Genomic DNA, 14,608 nt, shown 5'->3' with positions numbered 1-14,608 from the left:
TTGATGCCCCCCTTGTCCACCATAATTTGTACTGACTGCTGAACAAAATCAAAGGCTTTGTACTCGCTGTTTCCCGCCTCTACTGCTGCACTCTGCTTCAGAAAAATGCATTTTTTATTTCATACCCCCCACCCTTTGCTCCACACACACACACCTTGCTGTTTATTTTGACATGAAAGTATGCCTGTGAGAGCTGGCTGTTCCAAGTCATTCCTCATTAGCACTCTTGATTTTCTTGAGCTGTGTGAATCAGTTGATTTGTGTCTAAATGCACAGGCGTCCTATTGTAAAGTGTACAATATCTCGTGGTTATCTATTCAGTTGTGTATTCTTCTCTCTTTCTTTGTATTTTGATGAACAAGGGCTGCTGCTTTCTGTCATTTTCCACCTCTCTCGCTGTGTGTCATTCTTTCTTTATAGTCATGGTACTGTTTTTATACACACTAGTTGTGTGGGAACAAAAGGCCTTTGTCAATAACACAAATGTTTTATTTCATGCTGCTTATGCGGCCCATGCATTGACAAAATAATTCTTAGAATGTAGGGCTAATTTATTAAAAATCTTTCAGAAGGTCCCTGAAATGACTGGAAAATAAATGTTGCTCCACATATTTTATATGCAATTATCTTACTTAGTCCAGTTACTTTTTAGCCCCTGTAATTGATGGTTGTACATTACATGGATGAAGTATAAATGTAAAGTTAAGTTCAATTAATGCTCAGAATCTACACTCAAATCACTGCTTCACTGTATTATTTCAAGTCCATTTTGGTTCTGTATGAAGACAAAATCCTAATCTTATGCCCATTGTTTTGCATAATAGTATTAATTGGGGGTGCATCTTTTTTGTATATTTTGACGGTTAAATGCATGTATTCATCATTTTTATATTCTGTGCAGTGCCAGCGTTGTGCGCCCCTCTACAATGACAAACCCTTCCGGCCAGGTGATCAGCTCCAGCCAATGAACTGTCGGCCTTGCCAGTGCAATGGCCACGCCCACTCCTGTCACTATGATGCCTGGGCTGATGACCAACCAACGGAACAATATCTGGGAGGAGGAGGAGTCTGTGACAACTGCATGCACAATACAATGGGTACTGCCTTAGAGACAGCCACCAAAACTGTTCTAATTGAGACATTGGAAATGTAAATTTATTGGTAAACGTGAGAATGAAAGGGTGAACGTAGATTACTGTTCTTAACATTCATACGAGTCATCCTTTGTTTGACATGTTTCAATTGGTACTACTTTTTATTTATTGGGTATGTTATTAGAAGTTGTTCTTGCCTTTCTTCAACCTGCTTCTGTATTGGGCTTTTTGTCCCAGTCAGTCCTGCAATTTATTTCCCGCAAAGTCACTTTTACCACTGAGACAAATGAAGTTAAAACGGAAATGTTTTTTAGCTTTAGTGGCTCTCTTAATCCCTGAATGGTTTCTAGCAAGTTCCTTGATTTCTGGCTTTGTGGTTTTACACATTTTTGTCCCCGTCTTGCTTAGGTAGGAACTGCGAGCTCTGTGTAAGTGGCTTTTTCAGGCTGGAGCAATCAGATCCTGCTTCAATCCATGTGTGCCAGCTCTGCTACTGTCACACTGCTGGAACTCTCAATGGCAGCACTGAGTGTTTCCAGGTAACACATTTATTTGACAAGTGACACCTTCAGTTGTCATGACTGAAAATGTAATTTGTTTGGCAATAGCAGTAGAAGTTTAAGGCTATCAGTATGTATTTTCCCTCTTGTGCCATGCTGCCATCACTTCCCGTCAACAACACTCCTTGCGCCTCACACCTTGCAGGTTGGAGGCCAGTGTCAGTGTAAGGCTGCTGTAACGGGGCGGCGCTGCGCAGACTGCTCACCTGGCTTTTATGGTCTTCACGCTTCCAATCCAGAGGGCTGCACTCGCTGTAAATGCAGTGAAATAGGTGCCATCAGCTCCTCCACAGGAAGTGTTGCCAGCTGCAACCAGCATACAGGGCAGTGTCAGTGCAAAGCGCATGTGACAGGTACAAGCACTCTTCGGCCATCACATTAGGTAGACCGAGGTAGTCTAATTGTCCGTAAGTGTGAATGTGAGTGTGAAAGCTTGTTTGTCTACAAGTGCCCTGCGATTAACTGGCGACCAATCCAGAGTGTACCCCGCCTCTCGCCCAAAGTTAGTTGGACTAATGAGAACAAGTGCTGTCATATTCCAGATTGTCTGACATGAAGGCTGATTTAGATGTTCCACTGTATTGCTCTTTGACAATAACTGAAATTTTGATAAATAGATCAACTCAACCCGTCATTTCCCTGCATGCGTAAGCAAACGGAAGTTGATAAACTGTGTGTGCCCTCGAAATAGGCATGTGTGTACGCCCTTTCATAAACACACACATGCATAGCCGAAAGTGTTATGCCAGCCAAAATAAACAGGCTTTTCCACTGGCGGTGCTTGCAGCCGTTGTGCGTCTCTTTGTGATAAATGGTTTCACTCTCTCCCCTGTGTGTCTTTGAAGAGCGCGCGCGTATGAAATGCAAAACCAGCCAGCGCTCCTCAACTCAATGCATCGTGGTTATTGCTAAGCCTCGCTATCAAGGGCCCTTCGCTTGTGTGTGTGCACATGTTCAAACGTGTTTGTTCAAAGTTGTTAATGTGTGTAATGTCCGTTAAAGTATATGTGAAAGGGGGAGCAAGTGGATGTGTTCATGCAATTTTGTTTTTGCCGAGCTGTATCCATTTTAAGTACGTGTCCGCGTGTGTTTGTGTGTGTGTGTGAATGCATTGTAACGACTAAGTTGCTATTTAATTCTCCAAGTTGCTATTTAATTCTCTAATTCAATGCCAAGTTGATTAAAACAAACGAATGCAGCCCCTTGTATTTACCCCCCTCTCCCTCTGACAAGTCCTCGCCTTCGCTTTCTTCTGTCCTTGTTTGTTTGCTCGCTCCCACAGGTATTTTTCAGAAATGAGGTTTGATTATGGCAATTTATTACCGCCAAGCTGATACTTTGAGCAGAGCGATGGCAGGCACGCTTCAGAGAGACGCCACTGGAATGTGTACAGGCGGGCACGCATGCAGACGCACACACTCTTAGCATGGTGCCAGGGTGCAGTGTGTACATAATAGTGTTTGAAATGGTGATGCATGAGCCTGTTAACCAGCTGGCTACTGATAAAAGGGCTGGGTCAAAACGCACGCACACACACACACACACACCTACCTGTCGGCCTCACAGCTGAGAGCTCCCAGGTTCGAATCTTGCTTGAGGCTCTCCTGTGTGGAGTTTGCACGTTCTCCCCGTTAGGGTTGGGCATCGAGAACTGATTGGTACCAGGACTAACGAGTAATTTAAAAATTTCGGTTCCCAGTTTCGATGCCTAGTCCTTCGGCCCCGAATAAGAAGTGGCGAAAACCAATTAAGAAGCGGTGTAAACCAACAAAGAAGAATGCGCAGAAAGACGTGCTTGTGCCCAACGGCGGCGGCGGTGAACAAAAGTGTGTCTTAAGTTTGTTAAAATTAATGACCAGTCGCCTCAGTGCAGCACTTGGAATAAGATTATATTGTGTAAAGGAGACTTTCATGCTGTGTTGCGTCTGACGCGCTCCTAGTCTCAGCCTACACCGCGTGGAGCTTCAGTGAAGTCAACTCTCAGTCTATAAATAAATTGGGTATAAATAAATTGATCTATGCGAACATTGAGACAGCTAACAAGGTTAAACGGCTGGTTGCACTTTTGCACTGATGGCTTTTAGCGTCTTCAAACCAACGTAAGAGCCGATGACAGAAAAATAAAAGCTTAACATTGAGCCAAAACTTCACCGTAGCAACTTCACATCACAATGAATTGGGTCAAAATTTACATAAACGTTGCATCACAAACACTAACCTTGTGCCTCATCGTTGGGTAAGGAAAGGTATTGTTTTATAGCATTTGGTTCCATCCATTTAAAAAAACAAAATCACCAAAATGCTGAGTTCCGGTGCGCACCCTTCAAAATAAAAGGCAACAAGCTTAACACAGGAAGTCAAGTTAAAACGTGCACATATAAACCCATTTGATGTGATAAAACAGTCCCAAATAACGATTTTAACAATGCTATATTTAACTTTTAGCTGAAACATTAATTAATGACTATTAAGTCAATTGGGTTAGTTCCACACAGATTGCCTTTTAGTTCATAGGTTTGATAGTGATACTGGTTATAAAGAACCCTGAGTCAAATGTTCATTTTAGTCAATGCTGCGGGCTGCTAAGTAAATGGATGTTCATAATTTGGACACCCTTTATTTAAACCATGCAAACCTTTTTGAAACAACCCCTAAAAGAATTGGAATTGATAATTGTTTGGAACCGGAATCGGAATAAGGAGCCGGAATCGGAACCGGAAACACTCAAATTCAAACGGTGCCCAACCCTACTCCCCGCACTTGCTTTACTCTGGGTATTCCTACTGATTTATGAAACTGCAAATATTTACCTTAATTTCGATCTTTTTCTACATATATACAGTAATTTGTTGCTGTTCCAACTTGTTAAGTGTACTCTTACTTTTCTGTATATTCTGTCCTTTGTTGCCGTGCCAGGCTGTACTTTTAGAAGATATGAAAATAAAGCGAAAAAAGGATCCTTGGACACAGACTTAATTATTTTGTGATATAAGCTTCTAGTTCTAAATTCTATAATTATATTGTCATTTTATTGTGAAGGTATGGTACCATGCAGTGCTTCATGATACAATTCTTTACATTACCACCAAACACATTCTCATAGTCACACGTTTAGTATGCCTGTACTTGTGTGAAATATGATCTATGTTGAGAAATACTCATACTGTATCTATAAAGTTATTAAAATGAGAGCATTGGGGGTTCTGCCAAGTGTCTTGACACACACGCACACACACACACACTTGCAACCCTGTGCAATTGCACTAATATACACTATGGGTGCACACACACAAATACACATTCGTACCCACCACATAAACGGCTGTGGGGACTGTATTGCCCCCAGGCATCCATTTAGGGACAGATTGCCTGTCACAGAATACGTATGGCATATTCAAATAAGCCCTGCTAACTCACACCACATATCACACTTTAACTAGCCCAGTTGTATTGCTGCGCTAAAACCTCCTCCAGTATAATCAGTTATACTGCTGTTATTAAGTGATCTTTTACACAATCCAAAAAAGAAAAAAAAACCTTGGAAGACTTTAAAATGATTACAACTGTGTTGATACTTTATATCATGTACGCTGCCTGTACACAATTAACCTATTCTCTGAGACCCAGTCTCAAATGTGCTACAGTATTGTGTTGGTTGTGTGCTCGTTAGAGATAAGGCAAATACCTAATAAAGTACAGATATATACGATATATTTCTATTGAAACTACATTACATACAATACTTATAGTATTGTATATTGTCTGATGAAAAGCTTTCTTTGAAGATAGCTGGGATAGTAGAGATGCATGCTTTTGAATGTACATCATTTGGTTGAGTTACATGAGTCAATTATGTATTTGCAATTCAATTTTAGTTGATTTATACTAACTAATAAATTTGATATTTTATCAGGTATACATTTATTCCATGATTGGAGAATGCACAGTAGGAGATCTGTATTTCTTTGGCAATGATAGAAATATTTTCTGTATTTCTCTTAAGCTTTGGGAAACAAGTAAGATTGACTCTTGAGGTGTCAAATGGACATCGCCTTTTATTGTTTCAACACAAAAATGGAAGTATATCATAATTGAGTGTATTTTTAGGTTCCTCCATCCATCTCTGTTTCTCTCCATCACCCTGCCTTTTCCCCCTTCGTTCTTTGTAGTTCCTTAATTTATTTATTTTCCTGCTCAGTGAAATTAAGTGTTTGGCCTTAGGTAAGTGATCCATCATATGTAGAGGGCCCGACTCTAATGATGGCAGTTTTATACACTCAACCACCATTTCTCTTGCTCTCACACTCACTCATGTACAGTATGAATGCAGAAATCATTCAAATCAGAGCGACTAGTCCTTTTTTAAAATTTATTTATTTAATTTTTTTAAATAATAAGCTTTCAATGTATAATGCCTTTATTTTATAGTTGGTGCTGCTGTCATCATGTCGCGCATTTCTTCCGCTCTCCACACAGGCCTGTCTTGCGATCGTTGTGAATTTGGTTATTGGAACCTGTCCCGCTCGGACGGCTGCATCCCATGCGACTGCAACCCCTCGGGATCCCTCAGCCCGTTCTGTGAGCCCGAGGGGGGCCAGTGTGCGTGTAAGCCTGGGGTGGGGGGCCAGCGCTGTGATTCATGTGGCCGTGGTTTGACTGGTTTGAGGCTGGAGGGAACCTGCAGCGCCTGCAACTGCTCAATAGAAGGAACAGTACCTGGGACAGACTGTGATCCTCACACAGGCCAATGTGTGTGCAAGGCAAGTTAACATGTTTTCATTGTTTATAATTAATTATGTCACACAGTGTTGCCAAAGTCACCATGTTGAACAAGCAAAAAGTCACAGCTGGCCACTGTTTTATCTAAATTAGGTTATTGTTAGGCAAATTATGATTTTAGAACAAAGTACTTTTTTGCCTAAGGAAACGCCCCTACAATTATCTAATTAGTTTAAGGATGTTAATGTTAAATGTATTAAGCGATGGAGCGATGTTAAGGATTATGTCACAACACAGAATGAACTAACTTCAAATTTAGAAATGGCCAATAAAAACAGAAAATATTGTACTTGATATTCTTCTGGAGGATGCATTTGGGATTAGCCTTTGAAGTTGGTAATAGTGAAAGAAAAAAGTGAAACAGAATGATTTTAGTCAATTATTTTCCAGAATGAGTGCTTAGAGGAGGATGCAATTCATGTGGCACAGCTTGAAGCAGGCATCAGGTACAGGTGGAGATGGGCCTGGCTGAAGGCCAAAAAAGCAAAGAAGAGGCAAATTTAATTTTAATCTTAAATTTGTACATCAACATGTACTTAAGCGGTGTAAATAAATGTTTTTCTGCGTGAAGATTTATTTATTTATTTTTCCTTATTATACTATTCAGAGTCTTCCAGAGGCGGCATGGTGTCCGACTGGTTAGAGCCGGGTTCAATTCCCGGCCCCGCCTGTGTGGAGTTTGCCTGTTCTCCCCGTGCCTGCGTGGGTTTTTTCCAGGCACTCCGGTTTCCTCCCACATCCCAAAAACATGCATTAATTGGAGACTCTAAATTGCCCGTAGGTGTGACTGTGAGTGCGAATGGTTGTTTGTTTGTATGTGCCCTCCGATTGGCTGGCAACCAGCAATCAGGGTGTAACCCGCCTCCTGCCCGATGACAGCTGGGATAGGCTCCAGCACGCCCGCGACCCTAGTGAGGAGACGTGGCTCAGAAAATGGATGGATGGATGGAGTCTTCCAGATTGCTTCATTTATGTTAAAATAAAAAAAATCTCTGTGGTGCCCTGGGGGATTTATTAAAAGATTTCATATTTCTTTTGTTTCTCTCCTTTCAGGAATATGTGGAAGGCCATCTCTGTGACTCTTGTCGTCATGGTTACCACACCTTGGAGCTCCGAAACTCCCTGGGTTGTCTGCCGTGCGCATGTGACATTAACGGCACGGTGCCGGAGGGAATATGTGACATGGGGACTGGACAGTGCCCGTGCAGAGACGGGGTGGAGGGGATGCAGTGCACCAACTGTGCCCGCAACTACTTTCACACAAGTTCAGATATACAGAGTAAGAAAAGCCAGTTTGATTATCCATCCATCCATCCATTTTCTGAGCCGCTTCTCCTCACTAGGGTCGCGGGCCAGTTTGATTATGTTTTCAAATTTTTTACTATCTCACTGAATATTGTTTTTCTGTGTCCTATCAGACGGGTCATTCCAGGGCTGTGCACAGTGTACATGTGACCCAAGAGGAACAGTGGCTGGCTCAGTGTGTGACAGCACCACAGGGCAGTGTGTGTGCACGCCAACACGCTATGGAAAAGACTGCAGAACATGCCAACCTGGTTGGTGTGTTTGGAAGCTAAACGGATGCATCAGTCTCTGATTTCAAACAGTAATTGTATTTTATGTCTCTTCAGGTTTCTACCTTTCCCTAGATCAGACTATGTGTGTGGAGTGTGACTGCCATCCCATGGGGGCAGTACAACGCAAGTGTGAAAGCCAAACTGGCCAGTGTGTGTGTGCCCATCCCTCGGTGAGAGGGCGACGCTGCGACCACTGTCGGGAGACCTTCTTTGGATTCAACCCTGGCCTGGGAAGGTAGCTTGAGTACACCCAGAAACTTTTGGTATTTCTGCTGTGCAGACTGGCTTTTGACAGAGCATGTAAGGTAAAACAAAAAAAAATCATGCCTGTGTGTATAGGGTAATACACTATCACTCTCCCTGATGATGTGCTGTCCATAAGTGAGTGTGAACAAAACACTCTCAACTAGCACTTTCATGTGTATGTGTATATGACTGTGAAAGTGTAAGGTGGTTGGCCCGATGATCACCCACTGCCCTGCCCCAGTGAGGGTAACACCACACTGGAGACCTAGACAACATGCTGTATACCATTAGTCACACATGCACACACACTGTGAAAGACAGTCCAGTTTTTGTTGCACCACTTTCACATTAGTTTTACTGACTTATAGATAATACAATGTAGTCATTACAGCTACATTTGTTTTGTAGATTTTCCTTCAATTATTGCTTAAACTACAGCTATCCTGCCATATCTGTATCATAAGGTCAGCTTGTTGAAACACATCCTATGACCACAAGCAATTTAGTGTAATTGGTTTCATAATCAATTAATATGTTTGTCTGTTAACATAACATCCTGTACAAAGTCTCTAGTATGTTAATAGTAATCTATGCTTTGATCTTGTTCAACACCTTTGAATTACACCCTCCCACTGCTCATCCAGATGTCAACCATGTGCATGTGACCCTGTGGGCAGTGTCAATGGCTCCTGTACTTCAGATTTAGGAGTGTGTGAGTGTAAACTGCTGGTTACTGGGGACAAATGTGATGCATGTCAACATGGAGCAAGCCATTTACGTGCAGAGAACGTCTATGGCTGCAGTAAAGGTCTGTTTTTTTACACACACAGATTTCAGGCTCTGTTTGTCACAGTCACTGGTTGTTGTCTTGTCTATTAAATTTGATCCCATGCTCTTTTTGTGTCCTTGCAGCCCCATCGCAGCAACCTGCCCCTGTAGCCTTTTCTCTCAGTTTTTCTTCCATTAATCTGACTTGGCATCAGCCTGACTCCCCAAACTCAAACACTCTCAACTACACTCTCATGAGGGACTGGCAGGCTGTGCACAGCATACAGCGCAGCTATCCTTTCTGTAAATGCACACTGGATGACACCCTTCTATATTTCCAGTCATTTTTAAATTCCTCAATAGTCTTACATCCATTCTCATGTAATCTTTCTTCAGGCCCTGAATTGTTCACAGACGCTGGTTTGTCCCCTTACACGAACTATTCCTACTGGCTTATTACGGCTAATGTAGCCGGTGAGACCATTAGTGCAACTTCTTCGTACCAAACTTTAGGAGCTCCACCTGAATTGGACCTGCTCCATTTAAACCTTGTGGGACGACCTGGCCCCACCAGTGCTAGCTTTAACTGGAGTGCACCACCGAATAACACAGGCCCAGTGGAGCGGTAAGAGATTTTGAGAGCAGATGGTATTGCATTGGTTCCAATACTTTTGTTCACATGCTCATCCCTTTAAAAAGTGTCATGAAATGAGAAGAAAGGGACTTGGAAATCCTTGTATTTGTGTCCCGCAGGTTTGTATTGTCCTCCACAGAGTCTTCTAGCGGAGCAGAGCCTGTCATCCACTACACAGGTTTATTGACTGAGGCAGTGGCAAGTGGCCTAAAAGCCTTCACCCAGTACACTGTCACTCTGCAGGTGGGTCAGAAAAGACCAACTTTTAAAAAAAAAAAAAAAAGGCTTTTTATGGGTTTATCAAGGATTTTTGCACTAAATGACATGTTTCCTCCTCTCTTGAAAGGCATGTTCATCTGGAGGCTGCACTTCTACTTTACCTTTGTCACTTCTGACAGCTGCTGCCCTCCCACAAAACCAATCCGCTCCCAAGGTCACTGCCACCGGACCTCACACTCTGTTCGCTTCATGGGAGCCTCCCGCTCAGCCAAACGGTGAGTCATTTTGAACGAAACTACACAACTGTAAAGTTTTACGACTGCCTCGTGCACTGTTGTGATGCTATAGTGGTGACAAAATCACTCCATAAACAGAGACACTCTTAAAGTGTCTTTAACGTGAGGTACAGCCCACTAGGGATGGGCATGATAAAGCATGGGGATCTTAAGTCATCTACCATTCACACCAACAAGGTTGGGTTGTGTAGTCTTGAGGCACTAAGGGCATAATGCATTTCACTACTTGGCAGCAAACTAAGGTTGGTCTCAATTAATTCATGTACTAACATTTTGATCCTCAATAGCTACACTACAAATCTAAGAAGAAAAATAATTTTTGGAAGAACTAATAAAAAGATGAGGCAAATGTTGTAAATGGAGAATTATTTTCCAAATATAGATGAAATCCAAATTTAAAATGAATTGATCATGCCATTCCACTGATTCTGTGTGGACTCTACTATTAGCGTGTTGAACGTGATTAATTTTCCAGTTTTCTGTCACTGCTGTATGCTGCTTCCAAATGTTGACATGCTCATTATTCTCATCAAGAATGACTCGGCTTGTGTTTGTCACTCAAGCCTTACACCCCCACCCACTCCGTTTAACAGGAATACACAGAAGTGCAAGTGCCTTTTCGAAATCCAGAGGGCTTTGTGCTGGCTCTAAGGCTCAGTGTCATACACAGTCAGGGTTTCTGTGTCTGTGCATTTTCAGTCTTTCTCTGTTAATCTGTGCCATATACCACACCTCATAACATGCTCTCTTGGCTCCATTTTCCTTCATTTTGGCTGTCATCAGCTCAACTGATGAAGACTTAACCCTTACACTTTCCACTGTTTTCTTCTTGACTCTATTTAAACGTCAGACTCGTTGGGTTCTAAGAGAGAGTAGAGATCGTTATATGTAAATAATACACTGCATGGTTTTAAGGGTATAAGATAAGGGAGGGAACATTGAAAGAGCATTTCATAACTCTCCATTCAATTTATTTGTACAATAGTATATACTGGATATTGGGCCGGCGGCACGGTGGCCGACTGGTTAGAGCGTCTGCCTCACAGTTCTGAATAGCAATCCCCGGCCCCGCCTGTGTGGAGTTTGCATGTTCTCCCCGTTCCTGCGTGGGTTTTCTATGGGCACTCCGGTTTCCTCCCACATCCCAAAAACATGTATGGTAGGTTAATTGACAACTCTAAATTGCCTGTAGGTGTGAATGTGAGTGCGAATGGTTGTTTGTGCCCTGCGATTGGCTGGCACCCAGTTCAGGGTGTACCCCGCCTCCTGCCCAATGATAGCTGGGATAGGCTCCAGCACGCCCGCGACCCTAGTGAGGAGAAGCGGCTCAGAAAATGGATGGATGGATCTTGGGCCTTATTTTATTTGTCATTTTCCTACTGGAACAACTCTAATAGATAGATGGGACAAGTGCATGCTTACCATTTGAGTGCGATCCTTCACAGTGCCAAATATTGACCCTCTAGCACATCCTTTCACAACATCAGAATTAAAAAAAACATAATAAAGGGACTAAATTCAACTAGGTGCCAACAATAGACATTGTCTAAATAGAAATTAGAAAAGAGTAGCTAACAGGGCTTCATAATCTAATTGATTCTATGATGCCTCTATAACGTGACAGTAGAGTGGTTGGAAAAATTAGATCCATTCAGGAAATGTAATCTCAATACAGTACACGTTGTTTGAGAAGAGTGGTTGGGGTAATGACTGTTATTGCGCTAAGAGTGATAATCTAGCATCTTTTGTCACGTGTCAGTGAGTGCTGTGGGTGTAAAAGGTACCAGCACATAGCCGTGGCTAAAAGGGAAAAAAATCATTCTGTCAGGGATGGTTAAGTATTCAGCAATAAAGTGTCTAGACAGGTTCAGGGTGCGGTACAGTTATCCACAGGCTGCTTTTGAAGAGAAATAAAGTTCATGTTCATGCAACGTTACTCCCAACATGCTCCCCACCTACTTCACATCTGGCCTGCACTGTTAAAAGCTTGTTACAGCTTCAAGCCGGAACCAGATTATGCAAAGTATTTTTCCCCCTCCATACTACAACAATGAATCAATCAGTAATAATAAGGCAGATTTTTTTCAGATCACATTACATTGTGCAGGTGTCCCCAGTGTTGTGCGCATGTTTATGTATGATGTAATTACTTTATAAATTCTCAAAGCAGAAATAGGCAGCGTGTCCACCACTGTAGTTAAATCTCCTGTCTTTACGATGGCTCACTTTTAATCTACTGCACATAACTTTTTAACTGCTTTCCCTACAGGAGTTATCACAAGGTATGAGCTGTTTTTACGGGGGCTGGCAGAGCCTCACAGCCTGTCAACTCTGACTGGTGAAAAAAGAGTTTTTGTCAGCACTGGATGGCTGGATCCAAGCACCCTGTCTCAAGCGCAGCTCATCAATAGGAGCACAGCTTTTCCCCCTGAGAGCAGTACCATTGTGAGCGGTCTGCAGGCATTTTCCACCTATCAGATGAGAGTCGTTAGCGTCAATATGGCAGGAAATGTCACATCAGGGTGGACCACCGCACGCACAATGGAGGGAGGTTTGTACACCTTTCCTGGACCTGTGCGTTTCCTTCATTGTTTTACATTCAATATGTGTGTTTTCTTTTTTTTTTCCCCAATTTATTTCATCTCTCCACGGTATTTAAAATTTATGCAGTAAGATGAAGAAAAGAGATGTGGTTGACACGTAATATTGATACAATTATTTATTAATCGACATGTTTTGATAGATGCAACATTTTAATATTTGGTTGGATATATATATATTATTTAAATTTAAAGTTAATACCAATGTGTTAGTTATCAAAATTAAAATTGTCCATTTGACTGAAATGAAAAAAATATTTTTACAAGAATATCTGACGTACTAGAATGTGTTTTTTTTTTAAAGTTTTCATTTTACGAGAATAAAGTAATATCCATCCATCCATTTTCTTTACCGCTTATCTAGAATTATGAAAATAAAGTTGTATTTGTACAAGAAGAAATGTGTGTTTTTTAAGGGAATAAAATAAGTCCTAATATTATGAAATAAAAAAATAGAATTTTACAAGAATTAAGTTATGAAATGAGCAAGACTGAGGACTTTTGAGGATCAAATTACTCGTTTATAGCTCACAAACAATGAAATAGTCAATATTTTGTTATCAGCGTCATCAATATTAAAGTGACTTTTTGTTTTATATTCTGTTTTCTTCCTCATTTTTTTTATTTCTTTTATATTGAAAATAAAAAAATACCTCAGGAAAAAAGCTGCAGTGTAGCTCTTAATCAAGCATTCAGTAATTATCTATGTTTGGCTTTGGCAGCATTTTCTAATCCAGTACACTTGTAATGAAATGGAACATGGTGTGTAAAAGCTCACTGGGAAAAATTACCCAATTTCAACAGACGCAATAAAATCTGATTTTTATTTAAAAATAACACAACAGGCTGTTAGACATAATGTCAGCAAGAACGAGGGAAATGAGGGAAGAAATGAAAAGTGTGTGTGTGTGTGTGCATGTGTGCTTTCTTAGGGGGGTACTCATTAAGGTATTTGAATTTCAAAGAGATGATATGGCTCATTAAGACTAAGCGTTTGCCCCCAACATCACTCTGAGCTATGTGTCTGGGTAACAAGCATATGATAACATCATTTTAATGTTGGGTGTGTGTCAGTGATTTTGTGAATATGTGTATACATACTATGCTGCGTTAGAAAAACACATTGTCTCACTCGTATCAGTAGTATAAATCAACAGAGGCTAAAGCCACTGAGTGGGCTTATGTACCAATATCTTTAGTTCCAGAGTTGATGCCTCCTCCAGATGTGACTGCACTGTCCTCCACCAGTCTTAAGGTCACATGGAGTACTTCTGAAGGTCAAGGGGTCATTGCCAGAGGGCAGGTCATAGAATATTGTGTCAGTTTGGAGACTGAACAGACCAACATCTATGCTCCTCCAGTTGTTAGCCAAGTTAGTGTCATACTTTCTCCTTTATATAAAGATGTGGTTTCTTCTGCTACATGAATAAAATTGTCATCCATTTTTCTCAGGTCCTGCAGCGGTTTGGACCCTCAGCCAAGTCCCTTTATATAGTAAAAGGGTTGAAGCCTTACCATGTGTACAACTTTACTGTGACACTTTGCACTAAAAAAGGCTGCATTACCAGCCTTGCCAGCTCTGGTCAGACTCAACCAGCAGGTAACACCGACACGTTCGTTTTCATTTAAAAAAATCTAAGTCGGGTATTTTCACACTTGCTAACCACGCCTACAGTGAATGAAGACTAAATACATTGTAATCACCATACCATAATTTGTCATGTATAATTTGCATCCCCCCCACCCCTGCCCCAAAATAATCAAGTCGATTGAGCGCATTATAAATACGTATAAGGAAAATGAAAAAAAATTCAACCTAGGGGTTGTGAAAAAAG

At 41.4% G+C, this 14,608-nt stretch overlaps 1 protein-coding gene across 5 annotated transcripts in view; it reads left to right on the top strand.

Moving 5' to 3' along the window:
- ush2a (Usher syndrome 2A (autosomal recessive, mild)) overlaps positions 1-14,608 on the top strand; it is a 249,264-nt gene that overhangs the window by 56,663 nt on the left and 177,993 nt on the right. For 4 of the 5 annotated variants that reach the window (XR_009787447.1, XM_061765858.1, XM_061765857.1 and 1 more), the window contains 15 exons: positions 902-1,097; positions 1,503-1,633; positions 1,800-2,007; positions 6,131-6,414; positions 7,487-7,712; positions 7,852-7,989; positions 8,065-8,245; positions 8,901-9,064; positions 9,169-9,327; positions 9,421-9,649; positions 9,778-9,901; positions 10,005-10,152; positions 12,443-12,724; positions 13,973-14,145; positions 14,226-14,373. Coding sequence is in view for 4 of the 5 variants with exons in the window: in XM_061765858.1 (XP_061621842.1) it covers positions 902-1,097; positions 1,503-1,633; positions 1,800-2,007; positions 6,131-6,414; positions 7,487-7,712; positions 7,852-7,989; positions 8,065-8,245; positions 8,901-9,064; positions 9,169-9,327; positions 9,421-9,649; positions 9,778-9,901; positions 10,005-10,152; positions 12,443-12,724; positions 13,973-14,145; positions 14,226-14,373 (2,791 nt within the window). In the remaining variant the exon portion in view is untranslated. Of the gene's footprint in view, positions 1-901; positions 1,098-1,502; positions 1,634-1,799; positions 2,008-6,130; positions 6,415-7,486; positions 7,713-7,851; positions 7,994-8,064; positions 8,246-8,900; positions 9,065-9,168; positions 9,328-9,420; positions 9,650-9,777; positions 9,902-10,004; positions 10,153-12,442; positions 12,725-13,972; positions 14,146-14,225; positions 14,374-14,608 lie in introns of those variants that run through there. The other variant, XM_061765860.1, reaches the window with a different exon arrangement.

Source organism: Phyllopteryx taeniolatus, chromosome 2 (genome assembly GCF_024500385.1).
Source record: "Phyllopteryx taeniolatus isolate TA_2022b chromosome 2, UOR_Ptae_1.2, whole genome shotgun sequence".
Classification (NCBI taxonomy): Eukaryota; Metazoa; Chordata; class Actinopteri; order Syngnathiformes; family Syngnathidae; genus Phyllopteryx; species Phyllopteryx taeniolatus.
This window is presented reverse-complemented; position numbering and strand designations above follow the sequence as displayed.